General features: G+C 33.4%; 1 protein-coding gene across 1 annotated transcript in view; it reads right to left on the bottom strand.

Annotated features, from left to right (window-relative positions):
- Positions 1 to 16300, bottom strand: part of IGF2R (insulin like growth factor 2 receptor) — a 149450-nt gene that overhangs the window by 37869 nt on the left and 95281 nt on the right. The window contains exons 21-31 of the mRNA XM_051998050.1: positions 14955 to 15056; positions 9418 to 9613; positions 5939 to 6109; positions 4559 to 4702; positions 4258 to 4433; positions 3771 to 3858; positions 3172 to 3387; positions 1995 to 2125; positions 1557 to 1654; positions 888 to 1024; positions 210 to 403 (exon numbers count right to left, since the gene is read on the bottom strand). Of these exons, the coding sequence (XP_051854010.1) occupies positions 210 to 403; positions 888 to 1024; positions 1557 to 1654; positions 1995 to 2125; positions 3172 to 3387; positions 3771 to 3858; positions 4258 to 4433; positions 4559 to 4702; positions 5939 to 6109; positions 9418 to 9613; positions 14955 to 15056 (1653 nt within the window). The remainder of the gene's footprint in view (positions 1 to 209; positions 404 to 887; positions 1025 to 1556; positions 1655 to 1994; positions 2126 to 3171; positions 3388 to 3770; positions 3859 to 4257; positions 4434 to 4558; positions 4703 to 5938; positions 6110 to 9417; positions 9614 to 14954; positions 15057 to 16300) is intronic.

Genomic DNA, 16300 nt, shown 5'->3' with positions numbered 1-16300 from the left:
CCTCCTCTACAAAATGGAGATAATAGCATCTACTTCACCAGATTATGAGAACCAAAGCATATGTATAAAGTTATCCTCAAAGTGCTACATAAAGTGTTTTGGCAGTGCTCTATCCCACCCGCAAAGGGCTATCTGATTACTTCAGCTCAGACATTCCCATTTATAATAAGATACAGTTAGCAGCTATTAAACAAAGCAAAGGCACTTACTACATGACTCTCACTGCATGTCAGGAGGATTGTTGTCATCTTTCTACGAATCTTATCTGGGCACAAGTCTCCGTTGAGATACTTCAGAATGGAAGTGCCTTCACCACTCCACTGAGGACCATCACTCACCCTGCCCAAGGTTGTATATTTAGAGTTCTCCACCAAGCAGACAGCTGCATCAGGAGGGCATGATCCTGAAACATAACACAGAGAATGGCTTTTCCTCTTTTTTTTTTCTATGACACTGTACAATATTGAGATTTCCAATGAAGCAGTAGGCTGTCCAGATACCTTGTCAAGGATGAGAACGCAAAACCAGGTTTTTCTCAACACTCTATTCCTTCCTAGCTTAGTAACCAGAAGATTACCAGCTTTAACTACTGCACCCATGCTATAAAATAGATTATAAAGCATTTCACCTTCAATATAAATTATATTTGAACCTTAGTTTTATCTAGCAGTAACAACACATCAAATGCCACTATAAAAACCTTTGTTTCCAAACAATGCTTTATTCATCTTATTAAATGGCCAAACCTGCCAATTATTGCAAGAAAAATTACTCAGTTTTATAAGTTTCATTCTCTCTCAATGTGGTCTAACCTAACATAATGATGAAAATAATGAAGACCATCAACTCTTAACTAGTCATAACTAAATTAGTGATCCTTTCCTCACCAATGCCAGCCTGTGGGGCCAGGGATTTGCAGATATTGATGAAGTAACGTTCTGTGGCACCAGTTCTTGTAATTGCTTCCCAGTTGTCATTGTATCGTGATAGAGGTGAAAGGTCAAAGGAGTTTCCTTCATGATCTCTAAATTGAAGGATAGAGATTCAATTCAACCACAATTAAGAATATTGCCACCATATGCCAAATCAAACATTAGTAGTTTACCTTAATACCATAAACATCCTATCTGTGGATCTTCAGTTAGTACAAGCAACAATAGTGTTGTTGTCTCAAAATCTCATGATTATTTTACAATATATATATTGATATAGTATAACATATTATAATATATGTAATATATTATAATATGTTGAAAAGTGATTGGAGGCAGAAAGAAGGTGTGGTATGGGATGTACATGATCATTTGAACTGTTGACTAGACAAACATAACCAAAATGCCATCACTACCTTTCAAAGTTATTCAAATGGCATCATGACATATAAACTCTATGTCTATAAGCCACCTCAATATAGACTAATGATGAAAAGAATATATTTAGCTAACTATACCACTCCTGACAGCCTCTAAAAATGTCTAAATGCTACAAATTAACTTTGGGATAAATTTAAGTATGATTTTATCTTTTGATCCGGAAGTATAAAAATACAAACTTACCTGAATGAACATTCAATGGACTCAAAAGGTGGACAAGCATATTGGGTTCGCCACTCAAACAAGTAAGAACAATCTAAAGTCTCCTTCAAGAACACTGGCTAAAGAAGATTAAAAATAAATATGTGTCACTATGAGAATGAAAAACTGGATGTTATCATTTTAAAATGAAGACAATTAAAATGAGATTATGCTCATCAAAAATCTAAGCAAGATGCAGTGAACTCTGATATGCTTTGCTTTAGTTTGTACAGTTCAAACCAAGTTCAATAATTGAAGTTAGAAGGGGAAAAAAAAATGATGGTATCTCACAACCAGAAAATGGCAGAACACTAAATGAAAAATTAATTTACTTTTAGAGGCAATTTCTCTCTTCTCTCTAATAGAACAAACTGCCTAGATAGCATCCTGGGGCTCTTTTACTATGTTAAACATACTCACCTTCTGAGTGATGCGATCACAATAAAAAAATATGGTTGTAGATCTCTGATATATTTTATGGCATGTGTCCCCACCAGTGTAATTAATCTTTATTAATCCATTTTCATAAGTCAGTTTCTGGGTAAGTAACCCTATTTTAAGAGAGAATTAGAAAAACAAGAAAAGTAAACACATTAAATACATTAATCTATTCTTGCACTTGAAAATCAGTCCTTTTTTAAGTAATAATAATCATTGCAAATTAGTTTTATATAGTACTTTAAGGTTTACAATGCACTATTCATCCATTAAAGACTTAGCCTTCCATATGATCACATAGCTAGTGTCAAAAGATAGATATGAATACAGATCTTCTTGAATCCAATAACTGTGATCTCACCATTATTTCATGCTGTTTTTTTAAATATATAAATGACCACCCTGAAAACATATCAGTCATTTCAGTATTTCTTGGTTATAGTGGCAAAACAAAACAAATGAAAAGAATGCTCTTCACTTAATTTTGAAGGACAACCACAAAAACACGGTTTCTCCAGTTCTTGGCTCTTTAACTGAGTACCACTCCTACTTTGTTTAAACAAATTATCAAGAAGCAATTTTTGTAAAAGCACTTAGGAGTATATAAATGTAGTAGATACTATATAAATGCTTGTTCTCTTCTCCTCTCCCCTCATCCTCATAAGAAATAAATTAGGATATCAGAGAAACAGATTTATGTAAAGTGAATCAGAATAAGATAATACCCACAATATCTAAAATAATTTAAATGAAGACAAAATTTAAAAGGCAACCACAAAGAAATCAATTGAAGTAAATAATCTTGCTGTCAGTGAACAAATGATTTTAAACTACACTTTCTTGTTTTTGATACAAAAGTGGAAGATTATGGAACAAAAATGTTACAGACATCATCAGTTTTGTGGACCTATTTTTCTGTTATACAATATCTTTTGATGTTGGAAAACAACTGTTACATACACAACTACATCACAATCTCTAAAAGCCACTAATAAAACATTAAAGAAAACAGAAAGTCAAACCAATTTAACATTTTGTTATTGCTTGGGGGAATAAAAAGTCAAATGAAATCCACAAACGAAGTAATTTATCCAACTCAAATATCATGTCTTAAGTTCACTATTTAACATTATCCTGAAAAGAAGCAAATGCACCCTACCTGCAGTTTTCTGGAAACTTGGAGGACCCTTCTTTTCTTGACATGATGAAACTTTTTTAGAGCTATCTGCTGACTTGCACACATGTGAAGACAGGGTCCCACAAACCCTGAAGTAATAGTTGTATTCACCCGCAGTCACTATTGTGTCATTTACAGCGAGGGCCTTCAGGTTATAAATGTGGCCATGTCTTGGATCTTTTACCTCACAATTGTCTCCTTTGAGGACATATGTGAGAAAAAAAAAATTTAAGTGATAGAGCAAAGAGGAAAATACATTACATTCATACGCATCTTTCTTATAATTTAAAAACTGAATAAAAAGAGCATGCATAATTTTATACAAGACATTTTATATTATTTTACGATTATAAAAATTAAAAATCAATTTTAGAAAAAATTGGATGCAACAATAAATTTTCTCTAAGAGTTTGCTTAAAAGTTCTGCTTCTCAAAAGGTTCTTCATACTAAAGTATTGAGAAACAAAGCCTTAGTCTAGGAAATATTAAAATGTATTACATTACTATGTTTGCAATGATTAATATGAAATTTTGGATGAATGGAAAAGAAAACTTTTGGGGTGGAAAAAGCCAGATCTCACCTTCTGCCTTGCGAATAGGACAAGCCTCTATGGTTCTCCAGACAAATACATATTCACAATCGTCCTTATGTTGAAACACTGGTGATCCCTAAAAACACAAGCAAACATTTCATTTGGGTATAAGATGTTCTTTTTATATTCATCAAAAGCAGTCAACATAAAATGGTAGCTTCAAACAAGTAATCTAGAAAGGCATTAATCAAAAGACCTAAGATTTAACTGCTACAAAATTAGCTTGGCTTCAAATACATGATTTTCTTCAATATTAAGGAATTAATATTTGAACTTTCTTGGAGGATTCAAGAGCATAATGCTATCTCATCCATAGCTTTAAATCCCTTAAAAAAAAAAAAAAAAAAAAAGACATCTTCTATGTGAAGGCCTTTCCAATGAGTTCCCAAAAAAAATTTTTTTAAGCAGAAAGATTAAAATAAATACATAGAAATGTTTGTTCTTAAACAAGCAAAACATTTGTCCAGAAACTTACAGGTGTCTGATCGCATTCAAAGATGATACGTGTGGAAAAACGTTGATTTTCACATTTGTCGCCATTCACATAAACAATACTCAGGGATCCATTAGCAGCAGTTTGAGGACTGATCTGTACAACACCTAGGTTCGTGCCTATGTCACCAGTTTTTACACAAGATCCCAATGCACTACCTGGAGGATTAAGAAAGACTAGCATTTCAGTAGAGTGCTTTTAAAATTCTAAGTCAAATGTTTTTTTAAAATCACTTTATCAAAGATAAAAGAAGATCAAAATAAAAAGATAAAAGAGAATTCACCATGACATCCAGGAATATAAGGGAGAGGATTGCAAACATTTAAGTAAAAAGTTCTTTTTTTTCCTTCTGTTGAAGTATCAAGTGCAATCCAAGGTTCTCTTGTTTTGCTCAGGCCACTTAGATCATATTCATTGCCAGCAAGATCTGAAAAGATATTTGAGACACAGTGTACTTTTTTTTTTTTAATTATAGCTTTTTATTTACAAGAAATATGCATTGGTAATTTTTCACCATTGACAATTGCAAAATCTTTTGTTCCAATTTTTCCCCTTCTTTTCCCCACCCCCTACCCAAGATGGCAGGTAGACCAATACATGTTAAATATGTTAAAGTATATCTTTTACATATACATACATATGTGTATGTTTACATGTCCATACAGTTATTTTGCTGCACAAAAAGAATCAGACTTTGAAATAGTTGTACTTTCTTTTTCAAAGTGCACTGTGTTAATGGATTAAAGAAGATTCTCTTATAGTTAATGATTTTAATTTAGGTTTTCAGAATAAAAACAAACTCACAAAAACTATTGGGAAAAAGATCACAGATTTAGAGCTTGAAAGGACCTTAAGACCATCCACAACTTATTACCCATCCTCCTCACTTTGCAGATTAGGAAATTGAGACTCAGAAAATTTCAGACATGCTGAAAGTTAAATTTAGGTAGAAAGCAATAGATTCTGGAGAAACTATCACCCTTTGCTTTTTTAGTATTCATTTACATAAACTATGCAATATAGTACATATAGAATTATTTTTTAAAATACAGAACCAATGGTCTTTTTTATACTTTGTTTTGTCGCTAAAGTCACAAAGCCTTAAAAAGATTTTGATGTTGCCTGACCTCTACTATATACAAGGTAAATATGACACACTATGTACAAGATCTTTCATCATTCTTTTTATCAATTTTATGTCTATATTTTTTCCCTAGTCTAGTGAGCCAGGAGCACATCTTGTTCTTTTTGTACTTCAGAGTTATGGATCCCAGTACCTTTGATACAAGCTTTTACTGATTATGATTTTCTTTCCCCCTAAAATTATCATTTCTGTATAAAAAATGTATTGTCTATGAAACTATGTAACTATATCAAAGAAAAACCAATTGAAAATAATTTCCAATGGCAATTCTAAAACTGATTACGACTACATTTTCCCCTTTTACTATGTTTTCCGATAAAAAATTGATCTTAAAATATATTTCCACTGCCACTAAAAATTTAGGTATGATCAACATTTGCAAGATGTAAGTAAGTAAATTCCTTTATTTTCATAAATACCAAAACTTTAGTGAAAACTTCTAATGCAACAATGGGCTAACATGCTGTTCCTGCCTTACACACACACACACTTTCTATTTACTTGATCTCAGGAACTTACCAGTAACTTGACAATCCACTGGAGAAGGTACACAGGCTAAAGCTGTTTCAAACTCAAAGAAAGTATCGTAGATTCCTAATTCAGAATTAATGTCTTGACGTAGAAATTTGGGTTTTCCTGGGTAGATATCATCATTGCAGATAAAACGTATGATGAAAGCATCTGAAGCACCTGTAGGGGGAAAAAAAAAAAAGGTCAAATTTCTGAAAAACAGAAGCAAAAGGGTATACAAAACATTTGCTAGAAAAACAATGGAACTCCTTCAGAATGCTGATGCTGGGAGTTAGGAAATAAAACTAACCTGAAAGATTGTACCAGATTATCCATCATGTTTCAGGGGATATTGTTGGAATCTTTACAAACTGTTAAGTCATTAGAATTGATAGAGACAATAATTATCTAATTTAGCATGGTTCAGTATGATTGATCTGATCCTACAAAGAGATGTTACGGGTCAGAAGAAACAAGATACTAAGTGAAACTGAGAAACAATGCTTGTGTTCACATCTTTACTCATTGGAGTTCACATGTTTGGGAGATTTCAGGGTTTAGTATAAGATATCTGAGTTCACACCTCCCTTAATCCCTGCCTCCAGAAGGAGGAGTCAACCTTTGGGAGATCATATATAAAGAGGCTCTTAGCTTCAGATTAGAATTTTACTTCGGAACATTCCCAGGGGTTGGAGAGGAGCACTCTGGGACAGACACAGCGCACTCTGGGAGATTGAGAGCCAGAAGCCCTCTCTCGGAAGCAAGACAGATTCACCTTGGTGCTGGCTGGAGGCTGAAGAAAGCAGAGGCAGAAGCAAAGGCCAAAGCTGCAAGAGCTCTTAGAACCAAGGATAGAGAGAGGCCTCTAAGAAAACTAACTGGGCTATTGGAGACAATAAAAGATCAGAACTTTTATCAGCTGGCTGTATTTGGGTGATTATTACTTTTAACTGAAACTAAGGCTGCCTCCAGAAAACCTCCCCAAGAAATCTGCTCTCAGAGAGAACCATTATATTTTAAAGAAGAAGATCATCATAGGATATGATTTTATTAATTTATATAAGAATGTACCATATTATGATTAGTTTCAAGCTATAAACAAATCATGTTTTCTATCAACATTTTGAATATTCCATAATCTTCTATTTCTTTTAATTGTTTCTTTAACTTACTTAGCTCCTTTAAACAAAATTTAAGTGTCATAAAGATATCTTCCATATAATATCAATGAATAGAATTTTTGTTACAACACAAAAAATTTCTAATAGAAAATATTTTAAAGTTCTTTGACAAACTTGGCACATAATAGCTAAAAATAACATTTATAAAACACTTTGGTCTACAAAGTGATTTACATATATTATCTCATCTGAAAAAATAGACTTGTGAGCTAGGGTTATTGTCATCCCATTTTATAGATAGAAAAGCTAACACAGAGTGAAGTTAAATGACTAGGCCAGGATAACAAAACTAGTAAATGTCTTGACAGGACTGGAACTTGGATCTAATTAGTGCTCTATTACAATGAATTATACCTACATAAAAAGGGAAAGAGGGGGCGGAATCTAATTTCGGGGAGGGGGGGGTGAAAATTGAGCATATTAAAGGACTGAAAAGGGAGAAATGGTAGGAAGTGGTAGTTCACAAAAACTACAGGAATACAATTAAGATCAAATGATTCACTGAATCAGTTTATCTTATAACAGTCGATCTGAGATGTCTTATGAGAATTTGAAAGTGATGATTAAATCCATTTTAAAAATTTAAGCTTTGTTTTATTGGGGAATTTTCTGGAGTGGTAGAGAGGGAAGCAGTTAGCTCCTGGGATAGAAGTCATTTCACGAACATTAGCAATTTGTAAAGAACTTTTTGCTGATAATTCCAAATTGTCACAAAGAAAAAGGGATGAATTGTGATAGGCAAGAAAAAAGAAAAGTACAGAACATAAATATGGACTCCACCAGTTATATCTTTAAAAATGCCCTGAAAAAGAAGTATCAGAGAAAACATAAAAAGGCAAGTAAGTTTTAGAACTATTTTAGTCTAAGCAAAACTCATACTAGAACCTAGTATTTGAGAAAGCTAGACTGACCAAAAATCTAACCATGCTCATTTCTTCAAAACAAATTTCAAATAAGTGAAAAGTAAAACAGATTTCTGTTCTCACAACAGAAGGCTTGTAGGTACAGACTCAGCCTAGAAAGACTTAGAACTGAATTAATGGGAATATTAGGATTTTTGAAAAAAGTTTTGATCATTTGACAAACTATGAAGCTCCATTCCACAGTAATTAAATCTGAGTTAGGTAGGCACACTGAGGCAATATTAGTACTGTTAAGAGAAACCATGAGCAGTGTGATACAAGAATAAAGGGTGGGATTCAGAATCAGATCCAGAGCTGCTTCTCAGCTACCCAGGCTAGGGAATACTGAGGAAGCCTGAAAGAATCTAATTGGCAGAACAGAGATGAGTTAACCTTGATAAAAATTAGCTCTTCATCAGGCAGTCTCTATACAAATAAAATCACAAGTCCAATTATAAAAACAAAAAAATTAGTGACTTCTGATATCACCAATTCTTAGGTAAATAGAAGAGTTCTAAAACAATGCTTTCAAAATGGCATGAAGAGCACAGATCTGATAAAGATGCCCTAATTCAGAATGACTTCAGTTTACATTTTAACACAGAAGATAGTAGTACCCCAGGATCCAAATATTCACTGTAAGAACTGCAATTATTGTTTCATCTCAATATTATGCTTCTCAAGAGGAAGTTACATAATATCCCCTAAAGCAGCTATACCCCCAAATAGCTGTATCCCCAAAAGCAACAAGAAAAAAAAAGAAAACATGAGCTATGAATAGATTTTAAAATAGAAAGGCAGAGGGCATTAGGTGGCACAATGGATAGAGCGCCAGCCCTGAAGTCAGGAGGACCTGAGTGTGACCCTGCTCAAGTCACTTTATCCCAATTGCCTCAGCAAAAAAAAAAAAAACAAAAAAAAAAAAAACAGAGAGGAAAAAAAAGGCAGAATACATTTTATATTTGGGCAGGAAAATGTCAAAAACTTTTTTTTTAGCTTAGCAAGATACAGAAAGAATTATAATGTAATTTGCCCTTTCAGATTAAATAATTTTTAATATCCGTGACATGGTCCTCTATAACACCTAAAAATAAAACAAAAGAAAAGCTGTAAGATTTAAAAATGAGACACACAAACTTCAAGTCAAAAGTGAAAAGAATGAGGGGGGTATGAAAAATTGGAAAGCAAAACAATTTCTTTAGATTTAATAAAACACAATCAATGGCCTAAAAAATTTTTTTATAATTTTTACTAGCAAATAGAGGCACATTTTCTTTCAAGAATACAAAAATAAAGTCTACAAGATACACACAAACATAACTTGCTCAAAAAGTAAACAAGGCCTATATGATTACTCTTCACTTCTTATGTCAATGATTGAGATATAGATGGCTTTTAAACTTACCTTTAGATGGTGAAAGGGCTCCTCTGTAAGTAAGTGTTATATAACCCTCTGTAGTCAAGTGAAGACTTTTTTTAGCTCCAACTTTCCTTTCTGGTTTTAGAGTATTTAGGTCTCCTGATCTGATCTCTCCTTCACATCCAGAAGCCTCCTTTCCTTCTATAGTCCCACAGACAGGCAGTGTTCCACAGATATTAAACTGGAAAGAGAGAGAGATATTTATAAAAACAGCAGCCATTAGCTACATTATGCTATTTATTGCTGTATTACTCTTTCATTAGTTTTTTTATTGTTCTTGTTCACTGTTTGCTTTTTTGCAAGACAATTGGGGGGTTTAAATCATTTGCCTAAGTGTCAAGTGTCTGAGGTTGGATTTAAACTCAGATTCTCCTGACTCAATGTCTTGCTGTATATACACTGTACCATTTAGCTGTCCCTCTCATTAGTTATTATAAACAAAACATATACATTCCAGAAATAAGGTCCTCTGAGCTTTAAAAAAAAAAAAAAAAGTTTAATGACTGCACTTTTTAGTACTGACAAATTAGAGATTTTAAACTGTTTTTTTTCTTTTCTCATTATCTTATAAGTTGCAGAACTGTGTACTTGAGGGACATGGAGCACAATTAATTGTTACTGAAGAACTGAGAGAGTATCACACAAGAGGCAATAAAGCAGTTCATGATGAGGGTCAGAAGGATATGACAGAAAAATTAAGAACTTCACAGAAAGACTAAAGTTGTTACTCCTCAGAGAAAGACATGTCATTTCCCACCACCACCCCTCCCCCCCAAAAAAAAAATTGGGGAGAGAGGGAGAAGAGAAAATGGTGACATAAGAATGAGAGATCTCAATGTGTGTATAGCAAGTGTTTACCTGATACATTCATGTCAGAATCAACAGCTGAAGGTATATAGTCCAATGAGTGACCCTCCCTTTAGTGTACTTAAAGAATATAGACAAGAATCTATTTGCATGCATTGAGCCTATTTGTAACTTTTAAGTATTGGTTAAAGTTTTAGAAATACATGCATTGAATATACTACCTTTCCCCCCCTTTGTAAAGGATGTGATTTAGGATATTAAAATATAGAAATCAATCATTTCCACAATGTTTGACAATAATTTCACTAAAAACTTGAATATTAGAGAACAAAAAATACATAAAAAATGCTTTTTAAGTTTTTGTATGATCACACTGTCATCTACAAAGAAGAATATCTTAAGGATTTCAATATCTTAGGAAATACTTCTTCCACTTGGACTCTGCAAGGGATGTCTTCCAAGACAATATGCAAATAGATCTAGTTGCATTCTACAATGCCCTAGAAACATCTTCACTCTGGAAGCTCACATCATCCTTGATTTCAAACATCCCCAGCCCCTGTGGCTTGGTTCCCCTTTGATTGCTAGTTCCTCCCAGAACCACGATTTGAAGGAGGAGATTCATATCAACCATGTCTTCAATTCTCTCTTACCATATCTCAGAAACCTCTTCCTACTGGAAAATCACTCTACTTGTAGACTTCACAAAATACAGGTATTCTCTGCCCCTATAGTTTCTTTCTTTGATGGACAGAAGGAAGAAAGAGGAAGGGAAAACAGAAAAGCTCCTTTGAATCTTCATTTAAAGGAGGAAGAGGATGGCTATGCCTTCAGTCCTTTCCAAGTTCCATCTTCCCTATCCTTTTTGTTTTTCATCTTTTTTGTTATTGTTTTCTTTCATTAGAAGGTAAGCTCCTTTGTGAATGGATCCAACCATTCTAGAGAGCAATTTGAAAGTATGTCCAAAGGGCTATCAAACTGTGTGTACCCTTTGAACAGCAGTGTTTCTAATGGGCCTGTATCCTAAAGAGATCTTAAAGGAGGGAAAGGAACTCACACATGTTTGCAGCAGCCTTTTTTGTAGTGGCAAGTAACTGGAAACTGAATGGATGCACATCAGTGGGGAGAATGGCTGAATAAGTTATGGTATATGAATGCTATGGAATATCACTGTTCTATAACAATGACAAGCAAGCTGATTTCAGAAAAGCCTGCAAAGATGTACATGAACTGATGCCGAGTGAGGCGAGCAGAACCAAAACACCACACACACTAATAATATGATTATGGAATGATCAGCTATGATAGACTTAGCTCTTTACAGCAATACTGTGATCCAAGGTAATTCCAATTGGAAATTGGGATGGAAAATGCCATCCACATCCAGACAGAGAAATATGGAAACTGAATGTGGATTGAAGTATAGTATTTTCACCTTTTTTATTTGTTTGTTTGCTTTTTCTGTTTCATAGAGTTTTTTCCCCCATTTGATCTGATTTTTCTTGCACAACATGACAAATACAGAAATATTTTCAAAAGTATTGTTCATCACTGGGAAATGAATGTAAATTGTTTGCATTTTTGTTTTTCTTCCTGGGTTATTTTTACCTTTTGAATCCAATTCTTCCTGTGCAACAAGAGAACTGTTTGGTTCTGCACACATATATTGTATCTAGGATATACTGTGACATATTTAACATGTATAGGACTGCTTGCCATCTGGGGGAGGGGGTGGAGGGAGGGAGGGGAAAAGTCGGAGCAGAAGTGAATGCAAGGGATAATGTTGTAAAAAATTACCCAGGTATGGGTTCTGTCAATAAAAAGTTATAATTATGAAAAATGAAAATAAAAATAGAAACATGAAAAAAAAGTATTGTTCACGTATAAGCTATATTAGCTTGCTTGCTATCTTGGAGAAGGTATAGATAGAAGAGGAAGAAAAATTTGGAACATAAAAGTCTTACAAAAATGAATGTTGAAAACTATTTTACATGTATTTGGAAAAATAAAATTGAGAAAAAAATAAAGCTACTTACCGTTCACAAAATAAAAAGTAAGGGTCTGTCTTTTTACTTATGTTTATGTTTATATTTCCAGAGTTTAACATACTGCCTGACATATAGCATGCATTTAACAATTGTTCACTGATTTGACTTATATCTCTTGAGGAAAGATCAACAGGAACTAAACATTAAACAAAATCAATTACTTCTTTGAATTGTATAAAAGAGATCTTTGTGCCTCCCTATTCAATAGTGATTTAAAATTTTATGATATGAAAAGATAACTTGCCTCACACCTTTGCAGAAGTAGGAGAGTCATAGGTGTGAAACATCACATGTAATTTCAGGGTGGGGTTTTTTTTTTCACTATATTGATCAGTTTTGCTGATTTTTTTTGTCTCTTCTTGCTATTTTTTCTTTTTCTTTTAAAAATATTACTTTTCATAGACCCTCTTGAAAGGGTTAAAGAAAAGAAATGTACAGGGGAAAATTTAGGGGATATAAAAACATGATAGCAATACATTTTATTTCAAAGAATAAATAAAACTATTGGTTCGACCAAAGAAAAGGGAAAAAAAAAATACATTAAAATTCTTTCCTTTCTTAACAGGGTTCATGGTTTCCATAAATTTTTAGAGAATAATTTCATAATTATTTCAATATAATTATTTTCCTTTGTAACCCTATGCATTGTTTTGTGAATTTAAAAAATATTATTCTAAGATGGAATCCACATAAATAGGTTTTCCCTGAATATCCAAAAGGTCCAAAAGACAAAAAGGGTTAAGTCACTATTACATTCTAAAAACTTCCATTTGTCCAAAAGATACTCTTTCCTAGGTCTTAATCCAGGTTGTGCTTTCTAATACAATAATCTTCATTAGTATCTAATCCCTTTTTCTCTAATTCTATAGGCAAACAAGGAATATAAGCAGTGACCTCTCACCTCAGAATGTCTCCATTTGTTAAACTGTCTTATTCACAGTCCAAATGCCTTGAAAAGTCATCCACATTAACCACTATGTTCCTTGCTCAGAGGATTGTGGCAAACACAGCTTTAATTGGAAGCCCCAGAATGGTGATCCCCTTAGGCACTCATTATTTCACAAGCTTGTCCTTAAACTGTTCCCCTCTGTTCCCCTTTCTCACTATATAGTAATGGAATGCTTATTTTGCTTCAGATTTTTATTAAACCATCTTATCAAATAAGAAAAGTTCACTTATTTTCAAACAGAAACTTCTCTCTTCTGGACAGCTGGTTTTGCTAGCAAGAAATCCACATGTGGGTGGTTATTTTTCCCCTTTTAATTAAATGCCAGTTTCCAATGGAAATATAAATAAACCTTGATCTTTTTTTTCCAGTTATAACATCATGCACATACATTTGGGAAGTATGTTCAGAAGATTCTATGGCACATAATCAACCAGGGTGTTTCCTTTTTTTCCTTAATTGAGTAACATAATTACTATTTCCTTTGGACTCCACAGTTTCTCAATAACAGAACACTGGATCATACATAAATGTACTAAAAGACAAACTTTGCAAATGAAAGATGTAAAAGGCAAGACTAGGTCTCCCTATCTCACCCAGACTTGAAGTGAAATGGCTATTTTTAGGTCCACTCCCAATACTCATTAGCACAGAAGCTCTCACTTCTTCTTCCATTCTGACCCTAGGACTTGGAGTGAAGAACACTAGAGTTTGCACCAAAAGTGTTAGAAAACTAGACAAGTGCTTTGACACAGCAATCCTACTACTAGATTTGCATCCCAAAGAGATTAAGGAAAAGAGAAAAGGATCTATTTGTACAAAATATATTTACAATAACTCTTTTTGTGGTAATAAAAACATTGAAACTGAGAGGAAGCCCACTAATTGGTGAATGGGCTGAACAAGTTTGTGGTATATGATTGTGAGGGAATACTATTGTGGGAAAAGAAATGATGAATAGGATGCTTTCAGAAAAACCAGGACTTACATGAACTGATACAGAGTGAAGTAAATAGAACCAGGAGATTATGTAGTGGTAGCAACATTGTAGGAATGATCTAAGTATGAAAGATTTAGCTAATCTAATCAAGACAATAATCTAATATAATTCCAAAGGACACATTTCAGAGAGAGAAGATGTACTCTCAATACAGATTGAAAAACACGTTTTCCTTTTTTTTTTTTTTTTTTTTTTTGGGGGGGGGGGGGGAGGTGGGGGCGGGGTTGCATTTCTTAAATGTTTTCTTTGGCAATGTAGCTAATAAGGAAATAGATTTTGCATGACCTCACATGTATAATGAATATTATGTTGTTTGCATTCTCAAGGGGTTGGGGAGGGGCAGAAGGAGGGAAAGAATTTAGAATTCTGGAATTTTTTAAATGAATATTCAATGTGTATATGTAATTGGAAAATATTTAATGAAATAAATTAAAATACATCTTTTTGAGGGGGAAAAAAAGGAAGGAGGAAGACAAGATTTAAGTTCAAATTTGGTCTCACATATTCACTGTCTGTGAGACCTAAGCAAGTCACTTGACTGCTCTTTATCTTAGTTTTCTCATCTGTAAAATAGCATCTACCTCCCATAGTTGTGAGTCATTAAATGAGATAATACCCATAAGTGCTTTGTAAAAGTAAAGTATTATATAAGTGTTAGCTATTATCATTTTAAAGCAATTCAATTGTTCATAATCAGAAGAATTGATGGCATAACTCTTACCATAAAAGACTTTCCAACACCAGAGACTACATATCCATCTGGTTTAGTTAATGGATCAAAATTAAACACAAATCCACTGTTTGGATCCCTTACAGAGCAGGCCTAAAAAAAGAGAGAGAGAGAGAGATTCAGACAGAGAAAAAGATAAATATGTGCATGCAAAAATTCCGTAGAAACAAAGTACTAATTCCCTTGGAAAGAATTTCTCACCAACATATTATAAAACTTTTTTATTTCCTCACAATCAGTACTGAAGCAAGTCAATAGTTGGCAGGAAGGAAGTTAACTTTAAAATCACAATAGAGTACAAAATAATTTTGTCACTAAGGCTTTAAGTTCAGCATGGGAACTGACATCTACTACTCCCTGACATCTCAATGACATCCAAAGAGTATTCTTATATCCCCTTCAGTAACAATCATAAGTGTACATAGGTTCCTATTGACAATACACTACAGGTTTAGCATATTTATGTGACCCAATAGTTTGTTACCAAATGCTTACAGAAAAGTATATGGGATATATTATAGGGAAAGTTGGTTTTTTAACAAAAAATTATCTATAAATTATTTTTCCAATAAATTTTTAACAAATCTTACGTCTAATATCTTCCTCAACCTTTCTATAACTTAACCCATGCACAAAATATTACATTCCAAAAGATGAAGCTAAGTTCTTTGATTTCTTAGTCTCCAGGTTTACTGTTCACTCCACTTTCCTCAACATATGCAGGGCCTGTCAGAAATCAGTAACTGAATAGGAGCCATGTAAATTGTACTCTATCTTAACTAGCCAACAAAGGATTCAGATTTTTCCTTTCTAGCTTCCAGTTCACTTGACATAGTGCCAAGCCCCTGGAAAATAAACCTCTGAGATGTGAGCAATGGCATGCTGGAATTAGATTGGGCAATATTTTTATCAGCTGGATCAAAGAAGACAAGGTAGAGAAAACATGAACAACTTTAGAACTGTCATGTCCGACCCCACTCAAAAAGTTTTATCCATTTCCTTGTCTAGCTAAAAGCAAACAATTTCCAATGGTTGTTTTAAGGCAGATAACAGAATACTCTCTACTCATAGGAACATGGATACTGCAAAAGTTTAGACACTGTCTAAACATGGGATGGGCATAATGGGATTCCAATTTTAGAACAAGGGAGATATTCTGGAAATCAAGCCACAAATGGTCAAGAAAAAGAGCATAGTACTTTATATATATATATATATATATATATTATATATATATATATATATATATATATATATATATAATATATATATATATATATATATATATATAGTGTGTGTGTGTGTGTGTGTGTGTGTGTGTGTATATATATATAATT

Source organism: Antechinus flavipes, chromosome 4, assembly GCF_016432865.1.
Source record: "Antechinus flavipes isolate AdamAnt ecotype Samford, QLD, Australia chromosome 4, AdamAnt_v2, whole genome shotgun sequence".
NCBI lineage: Eukaryota > Metazoa > Chordata > Mammalia > Dasyuromorphia > Dasyuridae > Antechinus > Antechinus flavipes.
Note: the sequence above shows the minus strand (reverse complement) of the source record. Positions and strands in the feature narration are given on the sequence as shown.